The sequence below is a fragment of the Delphinapterus leucas genome, chromosome 18 (assembly GCF_059928025.1).
Source record: "Delphinapterus leucas isolate spDelLeu-1000000601 "Yukka" chromosome 18, BTC_Dleu_Yukka2, whole genome shotgun sequence".
Lineage (NCBI taxonomy): Eukaryota > Metazoa > Chordata > Mammalia > Artiodactyla > Monodontidae > Delphinapterus > Delphinapterus leucas.
In genome coordinates this window covers 61,099,773-61,115,663 of record NC_143146.1, presented here as the reverse complement: position 1 = coordinate 61,115,663, position 15,891 = coordinate 61,099,773, and the positions used below count along the sequence as shown (strand labels likewise).

The 15,891-nt window shown below is 36.8% G+C and overlaps 2 protein-coding genes across 10 annotated transcripts in view; one reads left to right on the top strand and one right to left on the bottom strand.

Moving 5' to 3' along the window:
- Positions 1–8,850, bottom strand: part of SETDB2 (SET domain bifurcated histone lysine methyltransferase 2) — an 82,192-nt gene extending 73,342 nt beyond the window's left edge. The window contains exons 1-2 of one of the 3 annotated variants that reach the window (XM_022574791.2): positions 7,455–8,850; positions 1,464–1,828 (exon numbers count right to left, since the gene is read on the bottom strand). In XM_022574791.2, the coding sequence (XP_022430499.1) occupies positions 1,464–1,479 (16 nt within the window). In that variant the 5' untranslated portion in view covers positions 1,480–1,828; positions 7,455–8,850. The remainder of the gene's footprint in view (positions 1–1,463; positions 1,829–7,454) is intronic. The other 2 variants (XM_022574792.2, XM_022574794.3) reach the window with 2 other exon arrangements.
- CAB39L (calcium binding protein 39 like) overlaps positions 8,170–15,891 on the top strand; it is a 110,124-nt gene continuing 102,402 nt past the window's right edge. For 5 of the 7 annotated variants that reach the window (XR_016388701.1, XM_022574816.2, XM_089899581.1 and 2 more), the window contains exon 1: positions 8,196–8,264. The gene's annotated coding sequence lies outside the window, so the exon portion shown is untranslated. Of the gene's footprint in view, positions 8,265–15,891 lie in introns of all 7 variants that reach the window. The other 2 variants (XM_089899579.1, XM_089899580.1) reach the window with 2 other exon arrangements.

The following is a 15,891-nucleotide window of genomic DNA, read 5'->3' as shown; positions in this document are numbered from 1 at the left end:
AAAAGGAACCAGGAGGGCTCATTCAAGAAATGGCTCATTCTAGGACTATGGCAATATACAAGATGAGCCTGGAGCATCATATAGTACCAGAAAATAAGGAAGTGCTAAAAACCAAAAGCAAAGAACAAAACAAAACCCACCTACATTGATGAGGGTATGTCAAAGAGACAGGAAGCTGACCGAAAGAGCTCCAAATGCCTAATCCTGGGACAATTTGAAGAACAAAATGAAACAGTACTGGATTATAACCCAAAGTATACAGTAAGTATCCATGAATCCATACTGATGTAAATAAATGATTGAATAAAACATATACTGGGGAAAGGAAACAAATCTCCCTTGCAGAAGAATTCTGAAAAATTAATGTAAATATTCTGTTCTCAAAGAGGAGGAGCATAAATTCATGTTCCTTAAGTATGGGCTACACACAGTGAATTCCTGTCAAAGAGTATAGTAGAGAAAGGGAGAAAAAAAGAGAGTAGTAATTTACAGTGGAGAAGCCACTTAACACTATGTCAGCCAGGTGATCTAGCTCAACAACAGCAGGTGAGAAATCATGTTGGTAACATGCGCCCTTGATATCATTTCATAAAACTGACACTTTACCTCTATGGTCTTCCTCCCCAAAATCCACTACCCCAGTCTAACCGCGAGAAAAACAAAAATCAGTCAAAAAAGTCCAATGAAGGGGCATCTTACAAAACACTTGGATACAAAATCTTACAAAAACAAGGGAAGTCTGAGAAACTGTCATATGCAAAAGGACCCTAAGGAGACATAAGTAAATGTAATGTATCCTGGATGGGATCCTGGAATAGAAAAAGACATAAAGTAAGGAAATAAGAATAAACTATGGACTTCAGTTAATTATAATGGGTCAATAATGGTTCATTAATTGTAACAAATGTACCAGCCAAATGTAAGATTTTAATCATAGGCAGAACTGGGTGCAGAGAATATGAGAACTCTCTGTACTATCAATTTTTCTGTAAATCTGTAAGTTTTCTAAAAAAAAGAAAGTGTATTTTTTTTTTTTCAGTACACGGGCCTCTCACTGTTGTGGCCTCTCCCGTTGCGGAGCACAGGCTCCGGATGCACAGGCTCAGCGGCCATGACTCACGGGCCCAGCCGCTCCGTGGCATGTGGGATCCTTCCAGACCGGGGCATGAACCCGTGTCCCCTGCATCAGCAGGCGGACTCTCAACCGCTGCGCCACCAGGGAAGCCCAAAGTGTATTTTTAAAAAGTACATTAAGGTACTGACTTAGTATTACAGATACACAACTAATTATAAAGACAATCAAAATTGTTGCTACATGAGAGTAAATCCTATAAATCCTATTAATTCTTTCTAATTCAGAAAAGTTACTTGCACAGAAAAACCTTGAAAATTCCACAATTCAGCTTCATTAAGTAGTCTATATACTTTTAAACATAAAGTTTAACAATGGTTTTTCAACCTACCATTTTTTTCTCCCATTTTTGGCGTTGTTTACAAACATAAAATTCTTCAAAATTAACTTTATCAAAGAACTGAATCACTTTGATTGTAGAATATAACTGGAATCCAACTGTGGTCTCTATGAAGTTTGCAGTACTCAGAGAAAATACATCATTATACCACTCTAAACCAAATATTCTTTGATACTTGAATTTTCAAGTAGAAATTGTGGTTGAAGAAACTTTCAGAAATGATCACTAGTCCAACTTAATGACAAGTCCATGCATCTTCATCAAGTGAATACATATAGTCGTATCAGATCATTGACAATATTATTTTAAAAATAAAAACCAACTCCATCTTTCGGTCCATGAATGCATGAAACATTCTGTAAGGAAAACAATAAGGAATGGTGCATATTGGTAAATAATAAAATATATAAGAAAAAAGAGATTGTTATAACAATAGTGCTATCCTTTAAAACAGCATGAACTATTATGAAAAAAGAATACATATTAACTGAAAAAACATGTAAAATATCAATATTAGGAAAATTACGGAAAAATTAAGAATCACCTACTTAATGTTAATTAATATAACAGAAAAATTAAGATCTACTTAACATATGTTAATTAATATAAATTAACTCCATTTTAAAAAACTTTTTAAATGGGGATAATAATGCTAACTACCTCAAAAGATTGTTGTGAGGTTAAGACTTAATCACCTAGAATACCTGGCACATTACAAAGGACTCAATAAATGCTAGCAATTATTATTATTCTTTCAGTATATATACTTTTAAAACAAAATTTGAATTTTAGTATGTATAATTTTTTATAATCTTTCATTGATAATATATCCTGTACTTTCTCTCGTCATTAATGTTTTCCTGTAATATGAGTTTTAAGTGGCTGTATAATGTACTTTGGTCAATAATCCATATATTAAATTACACTAAAGAACAATTACTATGTTCTTTAGTGTAATATGAACAATTATAAACAATAATTATGCAATTATTAAAATTTAATAAGTTAATAATTAGTACTATAAATAAACCTGTATAGTGTACATTTAGATTATTTCTATTTTTCCAGTATAATAAATAAGGCTGGAATATATCTTATGCATATCTGATTATTTCCTGAAGATATACACCTAGAGGTAGAACTAAAAGGTCAAAAAGAGATCAGCAATTTTAGTCTCAAGATGTTAGTCAACATATACATTCTTCTCCCACTGCCACACCAAATCTGCAGAAATGGTAATTTTTTTTGTAATTAAAAATATAAAGTCATGTTGAAAACAAAAAGGGAATTCTCTATAGATTGAGTCTGTGCGACCTCTCTGGGGAAAGGAAACAGATGGGAAGTTGCAGAGATAATGCCAACCACAAACACATCACCACGGCAAAAGGAAGAGTAAATCCTCTCAGAGGAGATGAATACACAACCAAGAACCATCAAACATATGAAGAAAGCTACACCATGAAAGAGACTTAACAAGCCTACCAAACTGATGAACTTATATTAAGGAGGAGAATTAATAGAGCATCCTGAAAATAATTTTAAAGCAAATACTGTATTTAATATCAAAGAGCTAAAGAAGGAAACCTCATCTATGAAAAAACATACAATTTTTTAAAATAACCAATTGGCTATCTTGGATATAAAAACAGTTATTGAATAAACTCAATAGATAGATATAATAGCATAGACTCAGATGAAGAGCCAGTTAATAAACTGAGAGACTGAGTTGAGTAATTCACTCAGAACACAGAGCAAAGAAAAAAAAGGAGGGATAACTAGAATGAAGAGGCAATAATGACCAAAAATTTCTCAGAACTGGAAAACACATTAGCCTACTAATGTGGCTAGTGTGGGTAAGGGTCCATTGAGTATCAAGCAAGATAAACTTTTTAATACCACTAGACAAACCATGGATAAACTTCAGAATATCAAGAAAAAAGACAAAGTCTCAGAAACTTTCAGAAAATCTAGATTATCTAAAAGGAATGTTTATTAGACTGGTACTCAGACTTCTCATCAGAAATGCCAGATGCAAAGTGTTAAGGGAAAATAAGTCTGAATCCAGATACTATTTCAGCCAAGGTATCTTTCAACGGGGGTTGCGGGGAAGGCTTTTACAGACACTCAAAGACTCTGAAAGAAATAAAGAAGTACTTCATGAATAAAAACTAATGTAGAAGGAAGTACTGAGGTAAAAGAAGCAAAAGTGAGCAAATAAATGAGTAAAACACATTAATGCTACATAAATACAGATTAAAAATGGGTTTTAATGATGAAACCAAATTGCTAGAAGATATAACCATAGGAAATTTACATTCTTTTTTGAAGGAGGGATGGAAGAGGATTCTTGCAAGATCTGAGAAAATAAAGTAGAAGCATACTAAGTTCTTCGTAGGGAGGATATCAATACAAACGAAATGTAGACTTTGTTAGGAAAATATAAATTTAATAATTGTGTTAAAAATGTAAAAGTAGGGACTTCCCTGGTGGTCCAGTGGTAAAGAATCCGCCTTACAATACAGGGGACGTGGGTTCAATCCCTGGTCATAAAACTAAGATCCCACATGCCGCAGGGCAACTAAGCCCTCTCCCCGCAGCTACTCAGCTCAACTAGAGCCCGCGCACCCTCGAGCGTGCAAGCCACAGCTAAAGCCCGCGCAAGACAACGAAGGGCCCGCACGCCGCAACTAAGACCGACGCAGCCAAAAATAAATAAAATTTAAAAATAATAAATAAACCTTTAGAAAAAAATGTAAAAGTAATCTATGAAAAAGAAAACAGAACAAAGAAAACCTCAATTAAAACCTTGGGGCAAACCTCAATTAAAATGAGAAATGGAAAAATATAATATATAAAGGATACAATGGGAAGCAAGGTAAATAAGAGGACAAGAAAAAGGCCAATTATGTTAATAATCACAAAAAAGGTGAATGTGTTCAGTCTTACTTATTAAAGGACAGACTCTCAGATTAAATTGCAAGCAAAACCTAGCTATATTTTAAAATAAGAGACCCACTTAAATCTCACAAAATGTCATCAAAAGGTTGAAATGAAGGGATGTGAAAAAAAGACATACCAGCAAATACAAGAAGAAACATTCATATCAAACAAAATAGAAGTTAATATGAAAACCAATAAAAGAGACAAATATTTTACACTGACAGAACAATTCACCATGAATATCTAACTGAACTTATTGACTAAATACCAACTAGGCTCAAGAAAAAAAGAAAAAAAAAAACAATTAGAGGGATAAATACGAAAAGGAAATTAAAACAATTAAAGATCTTACCAGAGCTGCATGCCACACATCCCCATCTCTCACTCCCAGTATACCAAGTCCAAAAAGTTTTATAGAAGAATTCTACAAAACTTTCAAGGAATGGATAATTTCCATAGTATACAAACTGTTCAAGAGCAGAAAAAATATGGGAGGCTACTCAACATTTTTTTGAGGTTACTGTAACCTTGACGCATAAGAAAAGAAACTCAAGGCCAAACGCACTTCTTGGTATAGAAGCAAATATAGTAAGTAAAAACACGCAGCAGTAGAGTAAAAGTATGTTACCAAAGTATGGTTTATACCAGGAATACCCAAAAAGTTTAGCATTGTAAAGTTACTCAATGTAAATTTCTACATTAACAGATAAATAGAGGAAAACTATCATCTTAAATACAGAAAGACACACAAAAGAATTTCAATAAAAGTCAACAACTATTCTGGGGTGGGCCGGGGGCGGTGGGGGGGGCGGTGGGGAAGAGGAAGGACTCTTGCAAACTAGGAATAAAAGAGAATTTCTTTAACCCGATAAAGACTACCTACCAAAACAAAGAAGTAAATATCATATTCAATGAGGAAACATCAGAAGCATTTTCGTTACAGTCAGGCACCAGATGGGGACACTTGCCACCAATGTAAGTTTGGTACTGGAAGTCTTAGAGAAATACAGTAAAATAAAAAGAGACCTAAAGATTGTAAAGAAGAGAAAAATCTAACTGTAGAATAAATAATTGAAAACAAACTTAAAATTTTAACTTAAAGTTAAAAGCCAACCAAAGAGTTGGGAGAAAATGCTTGTAACATTTTTTAACAATGGCAACAAAAAGTGGACATAGCCACAGACTCTAAAGAAATTTTTAAAAACTATACAGGATACACAGTAACCAGGATGCAAAAAGAACTCCTCAAATCATTAAGAAAAAGATAATTCAATAGAAAAATGGGCAATTTAAAAAAAGAAATTATAGAAACATATATATTATAGGTCAATAAACATATGAATAGATACTGCAGTTTTACTGGTAATCAGAGAATGAAAAAAATTTTTAAATGAGTATAATTTTCATCCATCATATGGACAAAAAGTACAAAGATAGTATCTCATGTTGATCTAGATTGTAGGGAAATTGAACTGTCATAGACTACTTTGTAGGATGTGTAAATTAGTAGAAGTATTTTGGAGGCAAATTTGGCAATACCTATTAAAATTAAAAATGTTCATAACTTAAAACCAAGCAATTCCACTTTTAGGTATATGTTCTTGAGAAACAGCACACGTGCACAGCAAAACAAATACAAGGATATCCCTGCAGCACTGTTTGAAAGGTGAAAAACTGAACAACCTAATGTCCATCAAGAGGAGAATGGTAAATAAAATGCTCTACATAGTACATATCAAGCAAAATATAATTTAACATGAAAATCGATAAATGAGACAAAGATAAATATTTTACATTAACAGAACAATTCAGTCATACATTGGAACACTATCTAGCAGGTGAAAGAAATGAGCTGTAAATAACATAACAAGCTATAAAATAACACGTTTACACTGCAAAAACACTGTCAAGTGAATAAAATTACAAAATTATATGGTATGATACCACTTCGATTTTTAAGAATTACAAATGCATATATGCACCTACAGAGAATATGTAAGTGTAAAAAAGGACTTGAAGGCTCTGCATCAAAGTCTTGAGTGTGGAATGGGAGGAGAAGGGGGTAGGTAATGGATTGTGGATTGTGCTCTGTATCTGTAAGGTTCTAATTTCATAAAAGGAGAATGTAAAAATGCACTAATTTAAAAATTAAGTATATAACTTTCAAAAAGGGACTGTCCATTTTAAAGCCTTCTGGAGCATATTGGCAAACTGCCTTCCAGAAATGTTCTACCAATTTATACTTCCACCTGTAGCATATAAGCACACTCAGTAATAGCTTCGTTTTAAAGAAAGCTCTCACCAGTGTTGTTTATACCTTCTGAAAATTTAAAAGTAACTGAACTTACAAAATTAAAACATGTTTAGTGAAGAAAATTTGCAAAATATAGTAAAGCATAGAGAAGAAAATTTAAATCACTCATAATCTCATCATCCAGAGACAACCAGTGTTATTTGAGAGTGTAACAGGATTTTAAAATGTGCTCATATTTTTTCCCCTTCTTTTTCATTTTGGCAGAAAAATAGTCTGTTTCGCTTCATTTTATGGTTCCTTTTCGTTTTTACAAATAGGCTCTTAGGAAACTGTGACCATTTCCTCTCTGTTATGTTCTAATTGTGATGACAGTAATGAACATTTATTGCGTATAAACCATGTGACAGGCAGGCTTCTAAATACTTCACGTGTTCGTATTAATGTGCCTAACAATTATGTGGGATAAATTAGCATGCCCGTTTTTCTCACAAGGAAGCTAAAGCCGCCACACTGTAAGTGGCAGGGAACAACTAAGGAACCAAGCAGCCTGGTTTTTGAGCCCGTTTTTTGATTATTCCAATCTACCGCCTCATTAATACATGCAGAACTCACTGCAGGTTTCCACCTGCCGAAGAGCACAATTACATACTGTTCCTTATTTAACTACCTGTTGGGGATAATTTCTTATTGGATTGTGGTTAACGAGGGTCAGGAGCTCTTAGGATCTGACCTCAACTCCGTGATCTTGGGTAAATGATTTTACTTATTTAGGGTTTGTGTGGTCTTACCTGTGAAATGGGTCAGTGGTTAAACCATCAAATTCTGCTTCTGGATTTTGGACTGCAGTCCACTCCCTGCAGCCCCTTTTACAGCCTCAGGTTCCCCAGCTGCTTAGGAATCACCTCACATGAAGATGTGCACCGGGTGACAAGAGACTGGAATGCGGGCTGAGAACTCAGAGCGCCCGCAGTCCCTTCTCCAGCCCGGGACTGCACGTGGGTGAAAGAAGGGAGGTGACAAGGGCTGGGATCCACGCGGCCGAGAGCTCCGCCGCGTTCCCGGGTGCTGGGCCGAAAGAGCCGTCGGGAGGGCCAACCACGACCGTGCCTCGGTTACACCGGCTCGACTGCGGTTTCCACGCCTCCCGCTCCGTTGGCGAGGCTGGGTTCCCCCGCGGGTCGGACTCCTCTCTCACTGCACGCCACCGAGACCCCACGGCCCCAGGTGCCCTCTGGCCGAGAAGTACTTCACCATATACTAGACCTCACCTCAGCAAAAACAGTCCCGCAACGCTTCAGCAGGGACGGAGGACCGCCCAAACCCTAATGGCCAGGCCTAACACCAACCCGAAATGGGAGGAGTCGGACACTGAAGGTTCCCACCACCTGGCCCGGAGCCCATTGGCTGCACACCCACTGGGTCCACGCCTCAGAACTTCCGCGTGCGTACCGTCGGCAACGCGGGAGCGTCGGAGCGCGCCGTCTCCCGATTGGCTGTCAGAACTCTCAGGTTGTCTCGCGCTCTCTGGCTGGACCAATGGGGATATCCGCAGTCGAGAGGACGGCATCGCTGGAGTGGTGGCTCAGCTGTTTCTTCTGGTAGGTGGTTGGAGCCATCTTGGGTGTGTCTGGGACGGGGCTGCTTGGCGGTTGAAAGCGTGCTTAGCAGCTCAAGATATAGAGGTGTTCTGAGGGAGCAGTGGAGGAGAGGAAGGGCCTGAGGAAACAGACCTGGCGCCTTCTTACTTCCCTGAAAGGGAAAGGTTTTCCTGGTCTGAGTCTCAGCCCTGGCTAGGAAGAGCGATAAATGGTGGCGGTGATGGGGAACGCAGGCTTTGGTTGGTTTGTTATTGTCGGGGCTTGGCGAGGACTCTGATGCCTTAACAGTGATCCCTTGGGTTCCAGGGAACTATTCCAATAATCTTTGTCTCGAAAAGATTCTGACCATCAACCCTCTTTACTGACAAAGGAGGTTGGCTGATGGACTGCCTGATTCAGAAAGGAACAAGGCTGGTAATGGAAGGGGACGGGGGAGATACCTCACGACTGTCCTCAGATTCGAAAGAGACGTCTTCATTTTCTGTCGTTTGCGAGGGAGTGACTGCTAAAGTGTTTGCCGTACTCGGTAGTTAACCTCTGACTAAGGCCCTCCTTTGGTAGTAGTGAGCGTCAGGTTCTGCGTTAGGGCAGTTTTATTCATTAAGTGTACAGCCAGCATTCCTGCAGTGGTCTTTTTTTAAAAGCAAGAAAGTAGTTGATCTTTGCAGAAACAGTGGAAATGAAGGAAGAATTTTGTCAAATTTTGGTTTTCCTTGTTACAATCTGCTGAAGATTTAGGAATCTCCGGGTTTGCCTTGGCATCCTTGGTTGCTTCGTCATGGGTAGGGAGAGGTTTTTGTAAGAAAAAGCATCTTAACTTCTCAGCTCTTTGGGGATGGGAGGAGGGAGACAGGAATTACCTCCTTTTCCTCCTTATTATTTAAAAAAATCGAAGTAGAAAGCACGCATGGTTATTCATTTGAGGGGAAATTTTATCGGATCTGAAAACCTAGCTAAAAGGTTAATATTTTGTGATTAACTTCAGCAGTTTTGACAATCATGAGCTGAAAGCAGACACTTATTGCCTTGAGTTTAGTTTTCATTTATCCAAGGTTAACTGGTAACCCAACTCAAAAGTACCATGGCAGGAATACCAAAGAGAACAGCAGTAAAATAATAATTGAAAATTAATTTTCTTTTACAATTTTACTTTTTATTCATGAGTCTTAAAAACTTAAGTTGCGAGAGTTCAGTATCAGTAATTTAGTGGTGAGTTGATGGCTAAGGTACTACGTACATAAGGAATGTTGGTGTCTGTGGAGAGTTTTGGAACCAATCCTGGGCGGATTTCCAGGGAGGACTGTATAGGCTATCAAAGTAAAGTTGGTGGGAATTCCCTGGCGGTCCAGTGGTTAGGACTCTGTGCTCCCACTGCAGGGGGCACAGGTTCAGTCCCTGTTTGGGGAACTAAGATCCCACAAGCTGTGCAGTGCAGCCAAAAAAAAAAAAGTAAGCTATTGGTGACTAACAAACACCGATAACACAAAGTAGCTGCTCAGTAAATGTTTGCAAAAACTTTTGGATAGCGTTCACATATCATAGTTACTAGCATATATTAAAAAGTGTAATTGTTGATTGAATACATTTAAAACATACAGTAATTGGGAGGTATGGATATATACATTTTTTTAGCCTAACTGAAACATAATTTTTTAACCTGCTTTCTGGAAAACTTGACCTTCAATTTGTTTGAACTAAATTTATTTGTTGCTTCCACTTTATACATGTGAGTAATAATGAGGACAGGTTCATAAATCTTTTGTGAGGTCTGTTTATGAGATCCTACTATAAGGAAATTTAGATAATGAAAATGAACCCTCAAGTAATAATGCTGTAGTTGCATTTTTTCTTGAAAGCATACAGTCTCAGTAAATGATACCAAACTTATTAGTGCCTTCGATCTCTTCTGCTGAAGAAAATTTATTGCTTTTCTTTTTCTTTTTTTTTGAGTTTTATTTTATTTTTTTATACAGCAGGTTCTTATTAGTTATCCATTTTATACATTTAGTGTATATATATCAATCCCAATCTATTTTCTTTTTAACACAACTTAAAGTCAAAATACTACATTTACATTTACTATATTGTGTAAATATGTTCTGTATGTAATTTTAAAATAACAAATTAGGTTAACTGTCTTCAGATTTTTCTTTGAAGAATACAGTTCTCTAGATTTCATAATATATAATCTGAAGATCTGTAGAAATTTTTTAAAATATCACTTTTGCATGAACAATGTTAAGTAACTTTAAGTAAAAGTCATTTAACTTGGATTGATATGTTAGAGATTATTTTTTATTGCAGTCTCATATATACAAATTTAGATTTTTTCCCCATTATCAAGTGATGCACCGTTTAATTATAAAAGAAAAGATTTGATGATACCTTTTAAATGAATATGTTTTGTGACAGAATGTATATTAGAATCTCTTTATCTAATAGAGCATAAAAAAGTCAATAAAAACTGCTCTCAGAACCTGTTTGGAATTGTTGTGTTTGGTACTTAAAAAATCCAAATGATTTTATGAGTGAAGGTTTTAGAGTGATTATAAGCACTTCTTTTTTATTATTATTAAAGTATAGTTGACTTATTATATTATTTTCAGGTGTAAACCACAGTAATTCAATATTTTTATAGATTACACATCATACAAAGTTATTATAAAATATTGACTATATTTGTTATTGAACCAAACTTGAGTCTGGTCACCTGCCATGCAGCAAAGCCTATTTATTGACACTGGGTATGGTGAAGGAAAGTACACCATTTATTGTAGGGCCCAGGAAGGAGTATGGGCAGCTCATGCACAAAAGACCCAAACTCCTGGATGGTTTTCAGGGGATCAGTTTTAAAAGCAACATTTGGGGGTGAGGGCTGCAAGATTCATGACTTTCTTCTGATTGCTTGGTGGTGAGGTAGCAGGATGACATTTCAGGAATCTCAATCATCAATCTTCTGGTTCCAACCAGTCTGGGGTCTAGTGCTTGAGAATGTAGTCACTGTCCTCCACCTGCGTGAGTGGGGGGCCTTAGTTCCTGACAAAGATATCTGTCAGATTGTTATGTATATCCCTTGAGGAGGAACTAGGATTCTGCTTTATTGCCGAATTACTGCCATTATTTTTTTTGTTTAACCACTTTTCCTTTGTTTCTGCATTCTCTCATTTCCCTAATTAGTAACTGCCTGTGCCTGCTCTTTGGAACTCAGGGAAAGCCTGGAAGACTAGAGACATTTTTTACAAACAAAAAATGGGGGAAATGGAGGGGCTTTTGTACACAGGAGGACCCCCACCCAGGACCTGTTTGATTTCAGTACTCCCTTTAGTTTTATATTCTTCTAACTTGAGAGGAAAAGGTGTGGGACAAGAAATGGAATAAAGTTTTGGATAGAGAGGTTAATAATAAACTCAGCAGAGGAACTCAGTTTTAGGGGGACTCAGTTGCATATTCCCTGTGCTGTATATTACATTCTTATAACTTTTTAATTTTATACCTAGTAGCTTGTACCTCTTAATCCCCTTCACCTACTTTGCCCCTTCCCCTACGCCCCTCCCCTTTGGTAGCCACTAGTTTGTTCTTTGTATCTTTGAGTCTGTTTCTGCTTTGTTATATTTGTTCATTTGTTTTATTTTTTAGATTCCACATATAAGTAACAATACAAGCACCTCTTTATTTAAAAAAAAATTAAAATGTGATAGGTTTTCCCCTCGTACTAAATTGCATATAATAATCATTCCTCTTTTTAAATTTATTTTTGAAGTACCAGAAATACCTTGCTGGGCTTTGTAAATAATTTTGACCATACAAATGTCACTTTGGGGGAACATTTTGAGATTTTCAGAAATATTTCTATATTCCTCCTTAATTTGGTGTGTTTCACCATTATTTTTCTGGTATTCAACCAATAAGGTCCATTATGGGAATAAATTAAATGATGTGACTAAAAATAAAAAATGACTTAAAACTATATAAAGATCATCCTACTGCATAGCACAGGGAACTATAGTCAATATCCTGAGATAAACCATAATGGAAAAGAATATAATAAATGTATACATGTATAACTGAATCACTTTGTGGTACTGTAGAAATTAACCCAACATTGTAAATCAACTATACTTCATTTTTATTTTTTAAGAAGATTTATTATTTATTTATTTAATTTATTTTTGGCTGCATTGGGTCTTTGTTGCGGCACACGGGATCTTCTTTGAGGTATGCGGGATCTTTCCTTGCAGTGTGCAGGCTTCTTACTAGTTGTAGCACGCAGGCTCCAGGGCATGTGGGCTCTGTAGTTTGCGGCACGTGGGCTTAGTTGCCCCACAGCCTGTGGGATCTTAGTTCCCTGACCAGTGATTGAACCTGCATCCCCTGCATTGTAAGACGGATTCTTTACCACTGGACCACCAGGGAAGTCCCTATACTTCAATTTAAAAAAAAAAAAGAAAAACAAAAAAAACCTATATAAAGATCAAAATGACTACTGCAGTTTGTGGTGTTCAGCTAATCAATGAAATTGATTGGATGCCTGAATCATGAGAATGTACATTAACTACTGAAAATGATTGTGAGGTAAACACATGGGACATTCATATTTCACTTAAAGGAGTAAACTTTAAATTATTATATATATATATTTTTATTTTTTTTGCGGTACGCGGGCCTCTCACTGTTGCGGCCTCTCCCGTTGCGGAGCACAGGCTCCGGACGCTCAGACTTAGCGGCCATGGCTCATAGGCCCAGCTGCTCCGCGGCATGTGGGATCTTCCCGGACCGGGGCACGAACATGTGTCCCCTGCATCGGCAGGCGGACTCTGAACCACTGCGCCACCAGGGAAGCCCTATTTTGTTTTTTTTAAAGGATAGGGGAACTGAAACACTAAAGTTTTGCCTTTACTGTGACTTCTCCCTTTGAAATCTCATTTGTTCCTGCTGTTTAAACCATCATTTTTGTGCAAATGAGCCCTAATTCTAAAGTCAAGTTCTGCTCTCTTAAGCACTTAACACACATTTCTCACAGCCTTTTGGACAATTAGATCTACTCAATTTATATACTACTCTTCCTCTTTCATGTTTCCTATCTTGATCAATGGGATAAGCATCTTCTGAGTGGCTCAGATGTAAAACTTCAAATTCTTACCTCTCCTTTTGCCCAATTGTATAATCTGTAGCTTTAGCCTCCAAAATGGCTTTCTTCATTTTCTGCTCTCACTGCCACTGCCCTAATTTAGGCCTTCCTTTTCTTTTTCTTAACAACATTTTATATGCCATTGTATGATTGACAAAGCCCATACTCCTTAACTTGAAATTTGTATTAGTTAAGATACAGGTTTGGCTTCTGTGATGGAGAAACTGAAAAATAATTGTGGTCTAAAATAATTTTTTTTTTTTTTTTTTTTTGCGGTTCGCGGGCCTCTCACTGCTGTGGCCTCTCCCGTTGCGGAGCACAGTCCCCGGACGCGCAGGCCCAGCGGCCATGGCTCACGGGCGCAGCCGCTCCGCGGCATGTGGGATCTTCCCGGACCGGGGCACGAACCCGCGTCCCCTGCATCGGCAGGTGGACTCTCAACCACTGCGCCACCAGGGAAGCCCTAAAATAATACTTTTTTAATAAAATTAAAAGTTTATTTCTTTCCTGTGTAAAAGTATGAGCTGAAAAAGTTGTCAGGGGCCCAAGCTCTTTCTAACCTGTTGCTCTGGCATCCTCATACAGCTCCATCTTGTGGACCAAGATGGCTGCTTCACTTCCTGCCATTACATGCCACAGGCTTTTAACTTAAAGGCTAAAATGTATGGGGGCGGGGAGTGGGCAGAATATTTGCAAGTGGTAGTAGGAGTTGGATTTTATTTTCAACCTTGGGTTTTAGAAAGTTATTTTTAATATCTTTACAAAATAAAGTAATTTCATCATTTCTGTTATGATTTCATGAACTTTTGATGATTCTGTTAGGTTCCTTCAGTTACATTTGGGAGAAGTAAGGTGGGTTGCTGTGACCCTCAAATATTGTGCTCATGGCCTATCACTTGCAGACCTAGGGACTAGTACTTTCCTTTTCTCTGTGTGTAAAAATGATTTACATTGTCCAAAATTACTTTCTTTTGAAAGTAATCAATGCCTAGCTCAACTTCCTCTTAAAGTATAAATAGGTTTCATTCAATCACAATCTCTTCTAATCATGCTGTATTCAAATTGTGCATTTTATACAATGGTACTTGCTTCTTACAAGCTTGTGAGAAACAAAGTAACTCCCTGGAAGGCAAGACTACTTCCTGAGTCTGATGAACACATGTTTGTATGTAGTTGATATTCAATAAATGTTTGTTCATTTGAAGTGTATTTCATTTTTCAAATAGAATAAAGAATTGAGTGGGGAGGTCAGAGGTAGGCCTATATTGCTTTACATGTAAAGTGTGGTCTATACTTTTGGCGAGTGTATTCATTTCTTACAAATCAACATATAAAAACATCAGTACCCGACAGAAAATGAGCAAAGGACATGGACTCATGGTGACAAAAGTACAAGCACAAACGGCTTCCATGAAAAGTATTTAACTTGTAATTAAAGAAATAAATACTTAAAGCAATTTGTTGGAATGCATCAGAGACATAAATATGTATACTCTTTGACCCTTTCTAGGAAGCTTCTGTGAAAATGGAGATGGAGTCAAAACTTTTTGATCACAATGTAATTTTATACTTGTGAAAAATTGGAAATAAAAATTACCCAATGGTGGAAGAATGGTTTTATAAATTACGGCACGCCCATCACAATAGGCTATATTTCAACCTTTTAAAAGGATTATTTTCAAAGGGTATTTAGTGATACAGGCTATTTAATGACAGAGAAAAATGATCATTATTTTTGTTACATGAGAAAAGTATAGAATAGTAATTGAGGAAATGCAGTGAGATTCCACTATACAACCTCTTAGAATGGCAAAAAACAAAACAAAAAGAAAAAGAAGAGAACACAAGTGATGGCAAGGATACAAAGCAACAGGACTCAAATCTTGCCGGTGGGAATGCAAATACTATAGCCATTTGGAAGACTGACAGTTTCTTATAAAATCCAACATACCTTTATTATATGACCTAGCAATCCCACTCCTAGATTGAAATTTTCCAGCAAGATATGAGAGCTCCATTAGCTTCTCTCTCTTGCCAGCATTTGGAATTATCAGTTTTTTAAAAAAAATTTTAGCCATTATAATGAGATATGAAGTGACATCTTATTATGATTTTAATTTGCATTTCCCCCACAACTGCTGTATGCTTTTCTCATGAAAAGTGAAATGAAAACCTGTAGTCTCCCCTCTGCAAATATTTATAGCAGTTGTATTTGTAATCACCAAAAACTGGAAACAACCCAGATATCTCAACTGGGGAATGGATTTTTAAAAACCGAAGTATGTCCATACAATGTGACACAGGAACGAACCTCTTAGTCTAGGATAACATATAAGTATAATGGAAAAGGGACTATGAGATAATTACATACTAAGTTATCATAAGAAAAAAAACCAAATGAGCCATTGAGCATTGCATCATATACTCAAAACACACCAGAAAAAAAGTGGCCAAAGAGCAGATGAAAATGGTAATTAAATATTTCAAAATGAAGCAAAG